General features: G+C 42.8%; 2 protein-coding genes across 2 annotated transcripts in view; one reads left to right on the top strand and one right to left on the bottom strand.

The window, feature by feature from the left end:
• Positions 1-7,571, bottom strand: part of XPC (XPC complex subunit, DNA damage recognition and repair factor) — a 35,471-nt gene extending 27,900 nt beyond the window's left edge. Inside the window, exons 1-2 of the mRNA XM_007449151.1 lie at positions 7,481-7,571; positions 445-640 (exon numbers count right to left, since the gene is read on the bottom strand). Of these exons, the coding sequence (XP_007449213.1) occupies positions 445-640; positions 7,481-7,571 (287 nt within the window). The remainder of the gene's footprint in view (positions 1-444; positions 641-7,480) is intronic.
• Positions 7,572-7,902: 331 nt separating this feature from the next.
• LSM3 (LSM3 homolog, U6 small nuclear RNA and mRNA degradation associated) lies at positions 7,903-17,741 on the top strand. The gene is made up of 4 exons (XM_007449150.1): positions 7,903-7,973; positions 10,409-10,519; positions 12,730-12,825; positions 17,339-17,741. Exons 1-4 carry the CDS (start codon positions 7,953-7,955, stop codon positions 17,417-17,419), a joined length of 309 nt encoding a protein of 102 aa, XP_007449212.1. The 5' UTR covers positions 7,903-7,952; the 3' UTR covers positions 17,420-17,741.
• Positions 17,742-20,166: the final 2,425 nt, after the last annotated feature.

Below are 20,166 nucleotides of genomic sequence, written 5' to 3'. Positions count from 1 at the left end.
GAAGAGCGTGAGCACGTGTCAAGTGAAGGAGGGAAGTCCAGCTGGGCAGGGGCGGAGCGCACCCGAGGAGAGCAGGACAGGACACGGCCAGACGTCAGGGAAATGCCTCGCGTATGAAACGTTTTCGTGTGGTATAAAGAGCACTGGACCAGGAGACAGAAGACCGAGGTCTCATCCTGGTTTTGGCCACCATCTAGCTGTGTAACCACGAACAAATCACTTTCTGAAAGCTGTCGTCCTCATCTGAAAAGTTTGGGAGGTAAACTATATCATTGTCAAGACTCTTCACAGCTCTTACTAGTGGTCTGAGCTCTACCTAGAAGAGTTTAAAGATCCCACCTTTTCCACGGACCCCAGTGACAAGCAAAAAGAGCAGGTTTTCTTAGTCACACTTCCCTGATGGGAACAATCAAGACCTGGTCAAGAGGTTTTCAGCCATCTCACCTGAAATCTTCCCCATCACTGAGGGCTTCATCCTTAATAACCTGAGGGTTTTCTGATTTAACAGTCACTTTCGCCGCTTTCTTTCTTGCTGGACCATCTGCTGGGCCCCCAGAATCACCGAAGCCTTTCTTCCTCTTTCCTCGTGAAACTTTTGAGAGAACGCTCTTCTTTGGAGGTTTCTCATCTTCGAAGACATCTGGATGACCACACAGAACGTGAGATAAGGGACAACAGGAAAGGTGGAGACACTGCAGCTTCATGGGCAGGGTCATGAGAAGCCCTCTCTGGTAACCTCCCTCTAAACCTCCGTCACCATCCCATGCTGGGTCAGCAACCAGCTTTCAGCCTCTTCCCACCTCCAGCTGGTCTACGCTCTACACTCCTCCTTTATCAGCACTGTATTCTACTCCTCCTAAGACTACAGACACACCACCACATGACTCATACAACCTAAACTGCACACCTTAAATTTCAGCTAATATCCAGCAAGGAAAATTCATCAATCCATTAATTAACACCTTGCTTATTTACTACCTGCCAAGACTAATTATTTATTTTAGGGATAATCCAGTCCTATTAAGTGAAATGTTCCAAGTTCATAAACATGCCCGAGTGTCCAGTTTTACCACAACCAATTTCTCCTAATCTAAGTTTCTGTCATCTTTCAAACCCAAACACTACTCAACACACATACATTATGAAATTTTTCCAGTCTTACCTCAGTGCCACTCTCAGCAAACTTAGGGTTGGAATGAGTTAGCAGTAACTCAAAAATAACTTTATTTTCTCAAAATAATTATTGTTTCTTTTTTTTGTTAAAGGGAAATATAAAAAATGCATAAACTGTTGGTTTTAGCATGGTCTGCTTATTAACATATATTACTGTTATATAGATTTATAATATGTATTAATATGACAGGGAAATATTTTCTATTCTATTATAAATATATTCATGCAAATTATCTTGAATCTGAAATAAGTCATCTTCTTTTGCTGCTGCACAACTCTGCTTCAATTAACTGTGGAAAACAAAAATACCCTACCCTTCACTGAGGTTCCAAAAGGAGCTGCAATATTAACCTAAAATATCAAATTAATTCATTCCTTTCATCTATGGTTTGTCCTGCTGATTCTCTGGACAGGTATTTATATTCCCCAAGAATACAATTTTGCATGGGGGAAAAAGACTCTCCCTTTTGATCTAAACAAAATCATAACTTAATTTTAATAAATTTCACCTTATAACACCATTTGTTTTAATGCTGGTTAAAATCACTGATTCAGTTGTTTCTTTAAAATGTTTTATAAAAGAAGAAATTTATGCATTCCCAGGTTTTAAACATTTTAATGGAAACAGAATATTTCAAAATTAGTTATTTATAATCTGGGAACAGATTTCTTATTTCAAGGCCAGTTTATTTATGACTTGACCGTTTGGTAGGGCACCCTTAAAATCAGGATTTCTAGATCTTACAGTGGTTTTTAGCCCTTTGTTAATAAGCAAAGATGTTAAATACTTCACTTTACTAATCTAAAGACGCAGGTGGGAGGTTGCTCCAGAAGCACTGTTTCTTCCTCGCCAAAATCACTTGGTTGGTTAAAAGGCACAGCTGTGTATTTTTGTGTTTTGAAGAGAGAGGTTGAGGATTTAAAAGTGAGAACAAGGGAAACAAACTGTGAATCAAAAAACTGTTCACAGTATCATTATTCATAATATCCAAACTCTTTAAAATCTGAATGTCTATCCATTAGATAAGCATCAATTATGGTACAGTCACACAATGATATGTAATTCAGTCATCTTTTAAGACAAAGGAAAATGATATATGATAAAATGCTAAGAATGCAAAATTATTTTAATAGTATACTTTCTACTACACACAAATAGTATACTTTCTACTATACACAGACTAGAAGGAAATACACTATTATTTAGTGGTGGCTGTTTCTGGATGGCAGACATACGGATGACATTTTTTTCTTTTTTCTTTGCTGTTTTTTTTGTTTGTTTTTGGTGCCACAGTATCAAGAGGCTATTATCCAGATATTCCATGCAAATGAAAACAAAAAGATAGCTGGGGTAGCAAGACTTGTATCAGACAAGACAGACTATAAAACAAAGTCTATAATAAAAGACAAAGGACATTATACAATGATAAAGAGATCAATACAAGAAGATAGCATTCATAAATATATATGAACCTAACATAGGAGCACCTGAATATATACAGCAAATATTAACAGAAATAAAGGGAGAGATTGACAGCAGTACAATAGTGGGGGACCTTAACACCCCCACTTACATCAATGGACAGATCATTCAGACAGAAAATCAATAAGGAAACAGTGACCCTGTGACTTCCCTGGTGGTACAGTGGTTAAGAATCTGCCTGCCAATGCAGGGGACACAGGTTTGAGCCCTGGTCCGGGAAGATCCCACATGCCACGGAGCAGCTAAGCCTGTGTGCTACAACTACTGAGCCTGTGCTCTAGAGCCCGTGTGCCACAACTACTGAAGCCCGCACGCCTAGAGCCTGTGCTCCGCAACAAGAGAAGCCACTGCGATGAGAAGCCCACACACTGCAATGAAGAATAGCCCCCCGCTCGCCACAACTAGAGAAAGCCCGTGCACAGCAACGAAGACTCAACACAGCCATAAATAAATAAATGGGGAAAAAAAGGAAACAGTGACCTTAAATGACGCATTAGGCCAGATGGACTTAATAGATATCTGCAGGACATTCTGTCCCAAAACAGCAGAATACACATTCTTTTCAAGTGCCCGTGGAACATTCTCCAGGAGAGATCACATGCTAGCCCCAAAACAAGTCCCAATAAATTCAAGAAAACTGAAAATGTATCAAGCATCTTTTCCAATGACAACAGTTATGAAACTAGAAATCAGTGACAAGAAGAAAAAAGAAAAACATACAAACACATGGAGACTAAACAAGATGCTACTAAAAAACAGAAACAAAAAAAACCAATGGATGAATCATGAAATCAAAGAGGAAATCAGAAAATACCTTAAGACAGTGCAAATAAAAACACAATTTTACAAAATCCACAGGATGCAGCAAAAACTCCCTTCTAAGAGGCAAGCTTACAGCAATACAGGCCCACCTCAAGAAACAGGAAAAAATCTCAATCCACCTAACCTACCATCTAAAGGAATTAGAAATATTACTCAGCCATAGAAAGAATGCAATTTTGCCATTTGCAACAACATGGAGGGTATTATGCTTGGTGAAATAAGACAGAGAAAGACAAATACTGTGTTTTTGCTTATATGTGGAATCTAAAAAATAAAACAAATGAACAAATATAACAAAACAGAAACAGACTCAGAAACAGAGAACATATTAGTGGCTACCAGTGGGGAAAGGGGTGGGGGGAGAGGCAAGATAGGGGAAGAGGATTAAGAGGTACAAAGGACTGGGTATAAAAGCAGTAAGTTACAAGGATGCAATGTATAGCACAGGGAATATAGCCAATATTTTATAATAACTTTATATGGAGTACAGTCCAATATCAAATATCAGATCACTGTTGTACATCTGAACTAATATTGTAAGTCAACTATAATTAAAAAAAAAAAAAAAAGAGGCCATTTTCCAGGACTCTCCAAGATCTAGAGCTGTCTACTACAGTCAGCCCTCTGTATCCCCCTGGTTCTGAATCCATAGATTCAACCAACCTCAGACTGAACTTTGGTTGATCTGCAGATGTGGAACCCGAGGATACGGAGGGCTGACTGTATTACACTGTTACGTAAAGGATTTGAGCATCCGCACATCTTAGTATACAGGGAGGTTCTAAAACCAATTCTCTGCAGATACCGAGGGACAACTGTCTAACCAGCCTCCTTGAACCTTAAACAAGTAATTTCAGCAGGGCATGAATTAACCACTGGGCCTTGCTTGGCCAGCCACTGATTTACTAAAAAAAACCACCTGCTTAGAACTGCCAGCAGCACCTCATAGCACTAAGAATAAAATGCAAACTCCTTAGTTTGGTCTCCAACCTAAGGGTCCTACTCACGTCTCTCACCTCAATTCCAAAACATTCCCTCCTATGGGTCTTTAAACTTAGATTCCTCTGCCCAGAGCTCTCTTCCCCTACAATGTCCTACAAAAGGCTCCTTCATTACGGTCAGTAATTGGCTCAAAGTGCCACGTCTTCACACAGGAGTTCCTTGACCACTAATTCTGACAGCTGCGTCTTCCCTGTCCCCATGTCAGCTTTATTACAGCAACCTGTCCTACCTTCTTCATAGGTCTTATCACCCTGTGAATTTATCTTTTAACTTACTTGTCCTACGTACCCTTCCCCAAAGATTACAGGCATCATGAGAGCAGGAACCTTGCCTATCCTGTTCACTGCTATAATTCCAGCGCCTAGCACAGGGCCTGAAAATAACAAGTGCTCAGTAAGTATCTGTTCAAGGAGTTAATGAACTACATCGATGAAGGATTTAACACTGAGATTAAATATGGAGAAACCAGAGGTGCCCTAATGGAAACAAAGATATAACGTGGAAGACTATTTTCTTTGTCCCCAGCTGTTGAAAGCGGCCAAGTGTCAGGTTCATGTGCATGCACTGAGGTTCTGGTAAAACCCACACTATGGTGCTGTTAGACAGTACACTGGAGAGTCACCAAATCAGTGTCACCTCCAGCCAAAACCACAACCAAATTGCTCCTCTACCCAACCACATCAAAGCTGATGACTCTTCCCGGAAGCTACCTTGGAAACGTACTGCAGCGCCACTGGCTCGCAGAGCGTCAGTGAAGCTTAAGTGCATCCTTGCCTACGTGTAGGCTGAATTGATATGAGCTAGCCCACCTAATTACTTCAGCTGGACCATACCAGGAGCCTTACGGAATGAAAATTCACAGCCACCCAGCAGGTTTGAATTAAGTTTCACAGACGAGGTCCAGAGAGGTTAAATTATTTGCCTCTCATATATAACCCAAACACATATAACTACTAAATGTTGGAGCTATACCAACCTGGTACCAAGGTGAAGTGTTTAGCTGGGAGGAATGCTACCTACCCAGGCTGGTGGCACTTCCAATACCTTTTGATTTCAAAAAAATTTTTTAATTGCCACGTATTCAGAATACATTCCCTCTGCCTAGAATGACAACCCCTTTTCACAGCCGTTTGCTGAAATATTACCTATTCAAGTTGCAGACCAAACATATCTTCTTCAGACAGCATTTCCCAATCTCTCCCGATTATTCCTTCAGAAGTCAGAAAGCCTTATACCTTCTCCCATGAAATCACACACTGTTTTGGATATTTTTTTGGTAAATGTGAACACTACCTACTCTAATCTCCAAGAAACCTCTATCTCCCATGTCACCTAGCTCGTGTGCAGCAGACATTAGGTACTCAAAAAATGTTATAGGAATGAGTCAACGAATAAAATGGAACTTGTAGTATTAACTGTGAGGTAAATCACCTTTTAAGTTTAGAAATGGTTACCATTTGACTATTTCCTAATGAATGAATGATGGCCTTAAAATATGAACACAATCACAGAATTACTGAATCTATGTCACAGGAGCCCTTGATGGTGACCTAGGCTAATCGTCTACCTAGTTATATCAGGTACCCCAGAAATCCATTCTACAGCATGCATTATGCAATTATTTATAATATTTATTGAGCACTTAGTATACACAGAGAAAGGGGGGAGGACAAGATAGGATACAGCAAAATAATAAGACATGTTTTCATAAGCTTAAATTCTGGTAAGACAGGTGAAAAAGGAAGCAAATAAATGAACAAGACCATTCCAGATGTGGCATAGGCTGTCAGAGCCTCTGTCACGAGAGGTACCTGGGAGAGACCACCTTAGGCAGGATACTCAAGGAGTGCCTGGGTTGAGACCTGGAGGAACAGAAGTGAGCCACGGCAAAAGCCATGGAAGAACATTCTAGGGAGAAGGAACATCAAAGGCAAAGGCTCAGGTGAAAAATAACAGCGTCTCTGAGGAACCAAACGGAGGCCAACAAGGAGGGTATCTGGCAAAGACGACAGTGGTAGCAGACAACAGAAGAAGCAGGAGCCATATCACATAGGATCTTGTAGGCCATGGTGAGGAATCTGGATTTTATGCCAAGAGCAGTGGGAAGCCACAGAGGATCTGGAGTAGGAGCATGGCAAGATCTGATTTTTTTTTAAGATCACTTGCACCGCTGCACGGAGAACTCTTGCCGTGGTGAGGGATAAAAGTAAGTAAGGAGGCCAGTGAAGAGGCAATTGCAGTCGCTCAACTGAAAAGTGAGGGTGGCTTGGGCAGGGGGTGCGCCCACGGGAATAAAGAGAAGTGGAGAGGTTGGAGATATGGTTCTGAGGTTGAACTAACAGGACTTGCTGAAGGACTGGAGGTGTGCGTGTAAGGAACAGGAGGGGTCTGCTTAAAGAAGTGAAGGGATCAATTACTGAGAAGGGGAAAACTGGGGAAGGGGCAGGTCTAACAGGGGAAAATCAAGAGTTTTGCTTTGCCCAGGGCAAATATAAGAAGCCTATTCGATATGCACGTGAAGAAGTCAGGTGGGATCCGAAGCTAGGGCTCTGAGGTGAGATGTGGCTAAAGGTACTATTCAGGAGATCAGCACACTCCAGCACTCTAAGTCCGTTCGTCTTGTGGGGACAAAAAACAACCGCAGTGCCTCTTGCCTATTCACCCTCTGCATCTACCAGGAGGCCGAACTTGATCCTGCGGGTGACGCAAAGCAGGAAGACGCTGAGCAGGGGAGCTCGCGGTCCGACCGGGCTCCGCGGAACCGCTAAGGGCGCATCGCTCCCGGCACGGAGGGCAAAGGCGCAGCGACGTCGGGGAGGCTCGGGGCAGCCGCATGCCGCCTGCCTCCCGCGGTCACCGGAACGCCTTCTCGCTGGCCCAGGTGGGCGCGGGGCTGCCTCGCCCGCACCTGCAGGAGGCCGGCCTCGCCCTCCCCCACTCGGCCTGCCTCCTGCCCTCCTCCAGCCTCTCCCCCAAAGCCCGGCTCGGCCTCGCTCTCACCCGCCTCCTTCTCCTTGCGCCTGGCTTTGCTCTCGCCCTTGGCCGTCTGGCCGCGTGACTCACGTCCCCGCGGCCCCCTGCCCGCGGCCATCTGGCCGCGCAACTCGCTTCCCCGCAGCTCCCTGCCCGCCGTGCGCTTCCGAGCCATCTTTGCCTGGGCAGAACTGGCAGACGCTGGACGCACCTCGCTGCCACGGGACGCAGCCCGCGCGCTTGCTCCGCCCCCAGGCGGGGGGGAGGCGCGGCCACGCCCCCTCACTGAGACACCCGATACCCAATTCCCCCCGCCCCAGCGTCAGCGCCTCTGATAAAGCTCCGCCCCAGCCCCAAAGGACCAATGCCAACTGCAGGAAGCAAGAAGCAGCAAAACCTATTTTTTCTACTTCCGGTGCATTGCGTCCTCGCCTTTCCAAAGACTGGAGGGAGTTCTCGTGCTCTCGCGAGAGGCGCGAAAGAGCTCAGGGTTTGAAAGATGGCGGACGATGTGGACCAGGTGAGTGTCTTCTGAAGAACTCGCTTCGGAGCGGCTTCCCCACGCCCAGGCCTGGCTCTGCCCCATTTTGCCTGTCAGGGTTGCTTTCTCCAAGCTCACGGCCAGGTGGCCAATTACGCCGCCTCTTTCTTGGTCTTCACGGCCTTAATCTGTTTCTTGGTTAACCGCGCCTTCTCCCAATTTTGCCTCAGGCCTTGAGATTTTTTTTCTGTTCGAAGTCCGCTGGAAACTAGTTATTCCTCACTCTCGTCACTTCCTTTCTCTTGAGTCTCACCTTTTTCTGTAGGGTGGGGAATAATTATCCTTGCCTGCCTCACGGACCTATCGGGATTCTGATAAAAAGCCTGATAGTACAGTTAAGGAGTTGTTATCGTTACTGAGCGCAACGGTTGTTGCACAGTCAACAAACACCTAGTGAGCATCGTCTTTGTGTGGTTGGACACCGTTCTGAGCACCTGGGACACTGGCATTGAAGTACGTGGTCCCTGGCCCCACTTGAAGTTTATATTCGGGGAAGGACGAGTAAAAAGTAAACATAAGTGTGCGCGATAGACGGGGCTGTGGTGTGGTATGAAGGGAACAAGCAAGGACCTGGTATTCAGAATAACTGATGGTCCTGCAGGCTTTCTCACCCGCTCTCCTTTCTTTCCAAAATGCTCTTCCTTAGATATCTTTGTGGATCAGGTTACAGCTTGTTCAGCTTTCTACTGAAATCTCACCTCCTCAAAGAGGACTTCTCTGGCCACCTGGCATCAAACGGCACTCTCCCAGTCTGCTTTATTTTTCTTCCTAGCATGTTATTGGTTCACATTAAGTATATGCTTCTTTGTTTAATGCCTGGATCCCCCAATTGGAATGTGAGTGCCTTAAGAGCAAAAGTTTTGTTCACTGTTCTGTCCTCGGGGTTTAGAACGGTGCTGGAAACACTCAACAGATATTTATTGAGTGAATAAATCGAATGATCAGGGAGTCCGCTTTGAAAAGGCAGTGTTTAAAACTACGGGATGAAAAGGGTGGACAGTGGGTAGTAGGGCTCAGTCACGTATATATCCTTACAGTGTTATGTTTACTTATTTATATGCCTCTCCCCACTAGAATGAACTTGAGGGCAGGGACTGACTTCTGTATCATTGTAATCTAGTATTTGGTTATAGCTGGTCCTTAACAAACACCTCTTGAACTGGGGATGGGGACTACGTGAGTCAGTATTTTTTCTTCTCCCCCCCCCCCTCCGCTTTTACCCTATGTTAGGGCTGTAGAGCCTGTAACATTCAGTCACCTTCCTCCACTGGCCTTAGGTACTTACTGAAACAGCTCTCCTTGAATAATCTTATCACCTCTCCTGGCTTCAAGCATCCCTTCCATATGGACCCCGGTCATCCTAGCCCTGGTCTCTTTGAGACTTGTTTCCAACAATTCTTTAATAGTAATAAAAAGAACCATTTATAAGTACTTTTCTGTTTGCCAGATACTATTTAAAATACATCAAATACTTCAGTTAAATACATTAGTTCTAATCCTCACAAGAATTATGAAGGGAAGATTGTGGCTTCCTCATTTTGTAAACAAGGAAACTGAGAATTAGAGATGGCATGATTTTTTTAATCCCAATTCATAAGTTTCAGAGTCAGGAATTGAACCCACACTGCCTGACTCCAAAGCCAATGCTTTCAACCAGTGTTCTATATTGCCTGCTAAATATATTCACCTTACTGACCAAATGGCACCCTAAACTCAACTTGCCCTGTACTGAACTCATAATCCTCCCTCAAACATTCATCTCTGGGGCTTCCCTGGTGGCGCAGTGGTTGGGAGTCCGCCTGCCGATGCAGGGGACATGGGTTCGTGCCCCGGTCAGGGAAGATCCCACATGCCGCGGAGCAGCTGGGCCCGTGAGCCATGGCCGCTTAGCCTGCGCGTCCGGAGCCTGTGCTCTGCAACGGGAGAGGCCACAACAGTGAGAGGCCCACGTACCGCAAAAACAAAACAAAAAAACATTCATCTCTGCTTAGCATTCTGAGTAGTATGTGGTAGTCATTAAATGTAAGTTCTTCAAATTACTAAATGATACTTGAGATAAAGCTGAAGTCTCTGAGAGAGTGACTCCCTACACAGTGAAATGGGGTCAGACAGTTTGGATTTTGAGGGAACAGAGTGCCGTCATGATTATTTTGTCATATAACTCCTTTCTGTGTACGTATGTTTCAGCCCTCATTTATCTAGCACTTACTCTGTTTCAGGCACTGTTCTATGCCTTCAAATATGTAAGCCTCACAACAACAGTGTTAGGTAGGCACTGTCGTTACACACATTTTGCAGGTTAGGAGACTGAGGCATAGAGGGGTTAAGTAATTTGCCCACAGTCATGCGGGGCACCGATGGTTCAGATGCTTTACTCTCTAGTACTGTATTACTAAGCCTGTTTCTTTTATCAGCAACAAACTACCAACACTGTAGAAGAGCCTCTGGATCTCATCAGGCTCAGTCTGGACGAACGCATCTATGTGAAAATGAGAAACGACAGAGAGCTTCGAGGCAGGCTACATGTGAGTAAATTTACTAAATCACCTTGAAATCAGGTTATTTCCTTACCGTTGCTCCCTTGTCCCACCCCTTTGAAATGTAACAACTGTCCACTCTGGAAGAGTGTTTGAATGTAGACAAGGAGGAGGTGGAAAGTCAGCCATATTTCCAAAAGCCAAATGCAACTGTGTTTTATTCATATTGTTAACATTTATTTCTCTTAACGGAAATGGTGTGTTTATTAAAGAATATTTTCATTTCATTTTTTCCTGTGTTTATTTGTAAATAACATTTATTTGTCGTCCATTCTCATTTAAGTGTTCTTTAAATTACTGACATATATATAAATTTGTGTTTTGTTGTGAAAAATTTTAGACAGCACAGACATACATAGAGTAAAAGGGAAAATGCCATTTCTTCTTTTGAGTCTATAGTCTTTCAGGTCTTCTCTGCATATTTACACATATATACGAGGATGTGTGTCTGTATGTATATATTTGCACTATATACACCACCTCTAAAAAAAAATAAATGGGATCTTGCTATACATTTTGGGGACACCTTTCTTTGTCACTTAATTGTTCTTGGAAATTATTGATCATGAGTGCATATAAATCTCCTTTATTTTTATAAATGACTATGTAGAATTCTGTATATGGTAGCAGTGATATTCGGATTGCTTTCCATTTCTTACTACTATAAGCATTTTTATACATTGACCTTTGTGTATATCTGCAAATATTTCTATGGGATTGGTCCCTTGAGGTGGTCCCATTTATTCATAAAGAGAGTATACTAAAGGTTTTGCCTCTTCTTGATAACTCGTTACTTTCCTGAGTAAGTTGTTTTTATTACTACCATTCTACCCTAAAGTGATTAAAAATAGCTACTTTTCATTGAGCATTAATTATATGCCAGGTACTGTTACTCTAAGCGTTTTGCATGTAATATCTTATTTAATCTCTGTAACAACTCTACGAGGGTAGATATTCATGATCCCGTTTTACATTTGAAGAAGCTCAGGCTCAGAAGGATGAAGTTACCTTGCTTGAGGTGACACAGCCAGTAAAAAGAGGGCCAGGCTAGGAACTTAGGCAGCCTCCTCTTAAGTACTATGACTCTACCTAACATGAAACCTAAAGGTAAAGAACCTCCTGTGCTTGCAAAGGAAGTAGGGACCTAGGAGCCTTAAATTACAGAAAGGAAGAGGAGCCCCCCGGGTAATGTAATAGTGGCAGCTTCGCAGAGAAAAATAGAATTGAACTTAATCACGTGGGCCAGTGGCAAGTAGACAAACACCCCAGGACAGACGTGTTGCCTTAACTCTTGGAGGGTTCTTCAGTTCCCTGCCTACACTCAATTGCCTCTGTACTGAATGACCCCCAACCTTTTGTTTTCTGGCCCTCATCTGTAGATCTTTGCCCCCGTTTGTTGCTTTGCCCAGCAGTTCCCCGTGTTGCTAATTGGCTATTTTTATTTTGATGTGAGCTGGTGAACCATTTATCACTTGGCTAGAAGTAAGCATAAGTGGGTTCTAAACAAGCCACTCCCTCCCTCCCACCCCCTGGAGCTTCACCTTTTAGTAAAATGCATGAGCCTTAGAGCTTGGATTGATGACATCCCTGAATATCTGAGTTGCAATATTTGTTGATCAAGCCCACAGGTGCCGAAAAGCTAGTTCTGGTGAGGCTATAATGTGCAGGGTGTTGCTCTACTTACTTTACTTTGTGGTGTTTAGTTTAGGATAGGGCGTGTTGAGTGACAGGGTCTTGTGCTTTTAGGAGAGTGCATTGCTGTCATCTTAGCAGTTAAACAATTTTATTTCCTTTACTGTATCTTTCTTGTCACGCTATTACAGATGGAATTGAAAGAAGTATACTGAAAGGTATATGAACTGGCTTTTTTTCGTAATTAAATATTATAAATATTTATGTGACTGCCTTAGATAGCAAATAGGGTGGGCACTTTAAAAATAATTTCAAATTATTTTGAGTAATTCATTTTTGACCATAATAGTTTTATATTTGTATCCGGTCATTTAAGTTATCATTGGAGATGATTGGCAGAGAAACAGTATATTAGCACAGCAGGATTGTTTTTTATTTACATGTAAAAGTTTGTGGTGTAAGTATTATGTGTTACTTGTAATTGAGTGATTTGCATATTATAAGCCCTGTTTATTATTTCCTAATTTGCTTATTACATTTCTTGGTCCCTCACCTTCCCATTTCAGGCTTATGATCAGCATTTAAATATGATATTGGGAGATGTGGAAGAAACTGTGACAACTATAGAAATTGATGAAGAAACATATGAAGAGATATATAAAGTAAGTCATGCAGTTCCATTCATCGCTTTTAAAATGTCAGTTGTTCTCAGAATCCAACAGTTATTTATGGAAAGCCTGTCGTGTTTTGATACCTATTCATGGACTCAGTAGAGTGTAGGAATTAAAAAAACCAAAGGCATTGGGGTTGGACAGACCTGGTTTCCAGTGCTGGTTTGGCCACTTCCTATCTGGGGTACGTTGGACAAGGGAAGTACCTTTGCAGATGTAACTTTCTCTCTGGTAAGCAGGAATACAGTCACTTCTGTCGTAGGGCTGCCAAGATTCGTTGAGGTATGGCTGTGTAAGATGCCTCTGTGTGCTGGTGTATAACAGTAATACTGGACAATGTTTTGTTTGATGTGGACTTATGTATCAATACTTACTAGAAACTAAAACTGAGAAATTTTTTAAATATTTAATTAAAAAAATAATAAATGGATTACATTTTGATGTAAGTAACATTTTTATGAATAATAGCTATATTTTCTAAAACAAAATATTCAGTAAGAAGTGTCTTTGTTTTATGTTTTGCAAATGTTTGGCTTAATAGACAACAGCTAGTTACTCACATCTTTGTTTCTGCATTTAATCTGTTGCGCTATATTGTGAATGTCACACAGATAGGTAGTTGGAAAGGGAGGAGTATTTCTTGTGGATACTTGCCTTTGATACTACACCCAAACTCAGCAAGCAGTAGTTTCTTAAAGGTTAGTTGTAGTGTAGAATCTGAAACTATAGCAGTGAACTTTTAATTCTCTTGTTATATGCAAATTCATTGGTCTACCTTGCGCTTGGAATGGATTTTTTATACATGCATTGTTTTGTAACATCAGGCTCTGGTCGTTTGGAAAACATTGGTTCACTGAATTATGCAGATCTTCCAGATATTTGCACATTTTGTTGTTCAGTCTTTTAAGTATTGAGAAGCCACTCTGGCCCTCAGGACCACTTGGATTCACATCTTGACTCCCTTGCTTACCAGCTATATAATTGTACCAGTTACCCAACTTGTCTGTGACTAAGTTTCTGTATCTGTAAAATGGGGTTGGTAATACGACTCACTTCATACAGCTATTGAGGATTCATTGAGAGATTCCATGAAAAGCCTTCAGGTGGCGACAGACACATAGTAAGTGTTCACATGTCAGTGTTCACATGTCAGTGTTCTCCTGACTCCGTGGCTAGTTTTCTTTCTCCCTCTGAACGTGGGATTTTTTTTTTAATCTGCTTTTTTTTTCCCCCCTCAGATGTCATTTAGTAATTACTGTTTGTTATAAGCCATCAATCTGTAATAATAGTACAGCATGAAAGCTTGAGCTCTGGCTTAACAGATCTCGGTTCAAATCCTGGCTGCTGGTGATTAGTTATATGACCTTGGGCAAGTTCTAGAAATTTTTTAAGCATCAGGGACCTCCTCTGTAAAATGCCAATACAGTACTTGTGCCTTCCTCCCAGGATTACAGGTTGCAGTGAATTTGGTGCTTGTAAAGCTGGTGGCAAGTGGTGATTTTTGGCCATTATGATTAATGGATAAATCTGTGTCTCCAGCTTTTTTCTTTTCTAAGCTTCACTCTCTCATTTCCAGTATTCTTATTGAAAATATATCCACGTTGGATGTTATCTCAAACTCAGTATATATAAAACTAAACTTCTGGTGTTCTTCACCTTCAAAATGAGCTCCTTCTCAATTCCCTGTTTCTGTTCATGATTTTCTCAGTTATTTGGACATTATATCTTAGAATTTTATATAACAAGTCAGCCGAAAACTTAGTGGCTTAAAAGTATACACATTTATTAGCTCACAGTTTGTGTGGGTCAGGTGTCCAGGCTCAGCTGGGTCCTCTGCTTCAGGGTTTCTTACAAGGCCGCACAAAGGCTGGGTTCTCATCTGAAGGCTAAAGTGGGGAAGGTCCTGCTTCTAAGCTCACTTTCATGGTTGTTGAGAGGATTCATTTCCTCGAGCGTTTTGGACTGAGAGCGTCTCAGTTCCTTGCTGCAGGGCCTCTACCACTGGCAGCTTGCTTCATCAAACCCAGCAAGAGAGCTGGCTAGCAAGGTGGAAGTAACTATCTTATGTAACCTAATCATGATAGTGACATCCCACTAACTTTGTAGATTCTACTAGTTAGAAGCAAGGCACAAATTTTACGCACACTCAGAAGGAGGGGGTTACACAAGTGGGTGAACACCAGGAGGCAGGGATCCTTGGGGGCGATCATAGAAGCTGCTTACTTGTATCTCCAGAAAACTGTAATTGAATTAATAGAGAATCATTTCGGATGAAGTGGTTTCCATATGAAGGTAAGGTTGGAACTTTTTAGTTCAGAAGTGTGACCACTGAGTGAGGTATTTGAGTAAAATATATCAGTTATTTTGATGAGCGCTGGCTCCTTCACTGAACTGGCTATGGTAAGACTAAGTTGCCTTTTGCAACTAGAAGGAAACCAGAAGGCAGTGCTGCTTCCCAGTAGCAGACAGCAGACATGATCCTTGTTTCTCCAAGAGTGATTCTCAGAGTGTGTTCCTCGAACCAGGAGTATGGGCAGACCTGGAGTGTGTTAGAAATGCAGGTTCATGGGCCACACCCTGGCCTACTGAGTGAGGATCTCTGGGCATGGAGCCAGGAAACAGCCCTAAAGGTGATCTAAAGAGTTAGATACATTCATGGATGACACATAAGTGTTCTTGATTTAGCATGCTACATTTATAGGTACTACTTGAATTTACTGTTGGGGGTTCTCCTTTTATGTTAGTTCCAGTACCCAAGAAGCTCATAAAACATGGTTCTTACATTTTTAAAAAGTTCTGAAGACATAGCTATTACCAATATTTTCTACCTGGTGGAGGGAGAGTTCTTCGTCGGGCCTACATGTGGTCACTTGTGGTACAGATTCCTGTAAGCTAAAAAGGATAAATTAATTGTCATTGCCCCACCCACCTCCACTGTAGCACAGCAGGGACAGGATATCTGCTGCCATAAAAACTCCCTTTCAGAAAAGGAAAGAACTGGAACGTAGAGCAGTTACTGGTCCTTCGCACTGATGGATCCCCTGGGGAGGCAGTAGTAGAAGAAATCCCTTGGTTAGGTCATGTATGTCCTGTGCGATATTTGGGACATACTAAAAAAAATTCTTTTTCATTTATCTATAATTCAAATTTAATTGGGCAACCTGTATTTTTATTTGCTAAATCTGGAGGCTGCAGAACGTTCACAGAAACGCCTCACTTATGCTGGAAGACTCAAATTGTCAAAGGCTTTTTTCAGCCAGGCTATGTATGGGTTCTTTGGCAATACCATTTCTTTAAAAACTTATGACTTCATATATCTCTGATCTGTTTATTTCCAATCAGTTCTTTGGGCCAGTCACCTCAAAGTCTTTTTCTGTACAGAACTTGTAGACACCTTTATTTCTTTTGTTCCTCACCTCTGATTTGTGTAACTACCTCTCCCACAAATTAACGTTGACTCCCTTGGGTCATTTGCTAAAGTAAATTTGGGTGGGAAAGGGACACCCTTAATCTGATCTTCCCCTCAGGGCTGAGCTTGTTTACCTGAGAAAATTTACAGGGCCGCTTTGTTCCTCAACGCATTTTCCTGCTTATTGTCCACAGTTGGGAGTCTAAAAACAGTTGGCTTTTATGACCTCATGAATGCTGTTTCTTGTAATCTCTGCTTGAAAACCAGCTAGTTCTCACCTAAGTTCATCTCTTCCTTACACTACCCTGCCCAGTGCATCAGGTTAACAGCAACACTACTAATGTTTGGCTTTTTCCAACCACTTCCCCAGAACCTGTAGGTTTGGGACATCTTTTGGACTATCTTTGGAGTCACTGCAGGCAACAGTTTTACTTAATGTTTTGCCGAGGCATGAGAAAATTTCAGACCTTCCATATCTGTTTCCTTACAGCCTAAGGCTTGTTCCCTAGGCTAATGCAAAAGGTATCCATTCTGTATATGAGTGCAGTAGCACATAGAAGCAACACATGAGGGCTTAGCGTGGTAGGATTTTATTTGTACCCACACAACAGTCTTTAGTGAGGTTTTAGGTCGGTACAGTAGCTTTCTTCCAGGTGCTCAGTCAGGGACCAGGCTTCCTGGCTCTGCCATCCCCAGGGTTCTCCATAATCTGAGTTCATGGTCGCAGGAGAACACAGAGGCACCTTTGTGGGAGGTTGCTTATCACTTCTGTTCACTTTCCATTGGTTAAAACCCAGTCCGTGGCACCATCTGGTTGGCAGGGAGCATGAAAAATGTGGTCTAGCTGTGTGCCAAGAAGAGGGGCAGAAAGGGCTGGGTGGATAGCGGATGCCTCTGCCCCAGTTGTGTTCCAGGAAAAGAAACGGTTAGTAGATGGTTCTTTGTGCCACGAAGGTAAGTGAACAGGTTTTTTAAGCAATTTGTTTGTGTTATGATGAATCTGTGGTTTTTTGTGTTCAAGTTTCTCTCTCGAAAAATAAATAATACTACTACAAATTTGTATAAATGTGTTCTGTGTTTTTTTTCCTCTTCCAGTCGACAAAACGGAATATTCCGATGCTCTTTGTCCGGGGAGACGGTGTTGTGCTAGTTGCCCCACCATTGAGAGTTGGTTGAAACAAAGAATTTATCCTGTGTGGAGAATAGGAGATTTTGTATGATTGCCTCTTTAAATGTAGAAGATACTCAAAAGAGAAACCGGCGTACATTTTGATTTTAAGAAATAACCAAGAATTCTTCCGCTTCTGAAATAAGTTGATTTGCAGATAACTCACAAATTCTTAAGCTAAATGGCATTTTTATTTTTGTCCAACCCTTCCAATAAATGTGATCACCAAGATGCAGAACTTCTTCAGGAGTTGATTTGCTCCGTTGTTTTTTCGGACAATTTCTGGGTTTCTTTCTTTAAATTAAATTTGATGTTTCCTTTTTTGACTTTTAATGCAGTCTCCTGTCTTGTGAATTCTTTCAAATAAGCACATGTGTTCCATTCACTTTATTTGTACACTTTTGTGTTGCATCTACTGTGTTTGCAGCACCAAGTTGAGTCCTGGGAACGATAGTTTTGTCCATTTGCTTCCCTTCCTGGAGTCTTCTGGAAAGGCAGTTGTTGAAGCCAGTAACTGCAGGACAGTGAGGTCAGGGCTGATGGCATCATGCAGGTATGGGATGCTGTGAGAGCACAGAGAGGAGCACCATGGGTGGGTGGGCGTGGTGGTGGGGCTCTTGTAAACACTGGCACTGCAGTGAAAGGTGGGAGCCTGGTTCTCTTTTCTCTGGCCGGATTATTTCTAAGGCCAGGCTTCAGTGGTTGTTAATCCATTATCTAGCACAATATGCTTAACATGCACAATATTTTAAGCCACGTGCAAGAAAGATGCTTTCGTTAAGACATGTAATAAGGTTTCATTTTATTCCTTGTGCCTGTTCCTGCAAGTTAGTGGAGAAGAAAAAACAAGTGTGGGCAAGCTGACAGATGCCTTACCTTACGTGAGTAGACAGGAGAGAACCACTCACTTCTGCCAGCCCGCACTTTGTCCACAGGCTTCAGTAGTCCCAGGATGCAACCTGTTTACAGCAGCCTGTTCACTGTTGAAGGAATGGGACTGTGGTTCTGATGGTAGCAAGTGGTTGATCCTTTAGATCACCGTTTCTGAGTAGAATGCTTGCCTAAGTGCTGATGATGGTGATACACGTAATAATTGCCACCTTTTGTCGAACAGAGTACACCAGGCAAAGGCATTTTGTGTACGTCTTCCTATTTGATCCCTGCAGCAGCTCTCCTGCAGGATGTTACGAGAAGCTGAAGCTCCATGAGCTTTCGTTGCTCGTCTGTGGGTCTGAGGAAGTAGCTGTGTGAGCGAGCAGGCCAGGCGTGTGGTGCGGCTCTGGCTCCTAACGTCCACCACAGCCATCATGGCCACTCTGCGGTCTCCACGTGGCATTTATCTTTAGTGGCCTCTGATATCCGCGCCTAATTCCTGAATACTTCTTCTACTCCGTTCTTGGTCATCTTTCTCTTTTTTCTCCTAAAAGTGATAGGTTACAGCAGAACTTTTTTTGGCTGTGAGGACTTGTGTACATGCACACGTTTCTGAAAACCATGAACCTTACAGTCGGACACAGTTGCCATCGCGTGCACGTAAAACTCAGCAGCCCCGTTCAAATGTCCACTTACTCCTGTCTGCTAAGATACAGGGAGGGGGCAACAAAAGATTTAACTGCAGGATAACCATCTGCGTGTTACCAGATGGGGGTTTTGCGAGCCCTTTTGGAGCTCAGGCTACCTGCCTGGAGGGTTGAAGCTGGGACCCAGTCCACAGCAGGGGCCGCTCAAGCAGCGTCCTGCCACAGATCCCCATCAAGCCTTTCTCTCCAGGTCTGCAGGGGCGCTGCCCTCTGATAGGGCCCCCGGAGCCATACCTTGGACTTCTGGTGCCACATAGCACACCGAGCTCTGGCCAACTGGACGGCCCGTTGTCGTTGGAGCCGGTGACTGGTGGTTTCTGCAACGCGGTGTCACGTAACTCAAGGGAAGCCTTCTACCCATTTTTCCTTTGGAAACCTCTCAGGCAGATGCCATACCTGGATCCCCACGTTGGTGGATTCCTGAAAGAGATTGTCGTGAATTGTCACGGCTTCCCACAAAGAAAGATGGACAGACAGAACGTGAAACTACGCACTCAGCTTTGAGATGAAATGTGCCCAAATTGTAATCTGAGTAACTTGAGTATTGCAAGTAAGACTAAAAGCATTAGCTACAAGTGGGCAATTTTCACACATTTAAAATGGTGGTTTTTGTAGATCTGCCCAAACTAGGCTGTTTTCACACTTCCTTTTATTACATATACGGGCAGACCGCGGGGCTATTGCAGGTTTGGTTCCAGACCACTGCAGTAAAGCGAGTCACAGGGTTTTTGTTTTCCCAGGGCATGTAAAAGTTATGTTTACACTATACTGTAGTCTGTTAAGTGTGCAACAGCATTAGGTCCAAACAATGGACATGCCTTCATTAAAAATACTTCATGGCTAAAACATGCTAACCATCCTCTGAGCCTTCAGCCAGTCTAAATCTTTTTGCAACAGTAACATCAAAGATCACTGATCACAGGTCACCATAGCAAATATAACAATGGAAACGTTGGAAATATTGCAGGAATTACTAAAATGTGACACAGACATGAACTGAGCAAATGCTGTTGGAAAAAATGGCGCCAATAAACAATGCAGGGTTGCCACAAACAATTTGTTTAAAAAAACGCAATAAAGTGAAGCACAATAAGCAAGAAATGCCTGTAATATATACCTACATTGATATTAGCCTGTAGTCAGAGGGGAGGAATGTTCCATTGTGTGAGCAGTTG

Source organism: Lipotes vexillifer, unplaced genomic scaffold (genome assembly GCF_000442215.2).
Source record: "Lipotes vexillifer unplaced genomic scaffold, Lipotes_vexillifer_v1.1 scaffold2653, whole genome shotgun sequence".
NCBI classification, from domain to species: Eukaryota; Metazoa; Chordata; class Mammalia; order Artiodactyla; family Lipotidae; genus Lipotes; species Lipotes vexillifer.
Note: the sequence above shows the minus strand (reverse complement) of the source record. Positions and strands in the feature narration are given on the sequence as shown.

Excerpts from the sequence above, each read along its gene's own strand:
- LSM3 (XM_007449150.1), top strand. The coding sequence starts at position 7,953 with ATGGCGGACGATGTGGACCAG. Across the intron at positions 7,974-10,408 it reads TGGCGGACGATGTGGACCAG|CAACAAACTACCAACACTGT; the intron begins GTGAGTGTCTTC and ends TTCTTTTATCAG. Across the intron at positions 12,826-17,338 it reads CATATGAAGAGATATATAAA|TCGACAAAACGGAATATTCC; the intron begins GTAAGTCATGCA and ends TTCCTCTTCCAG.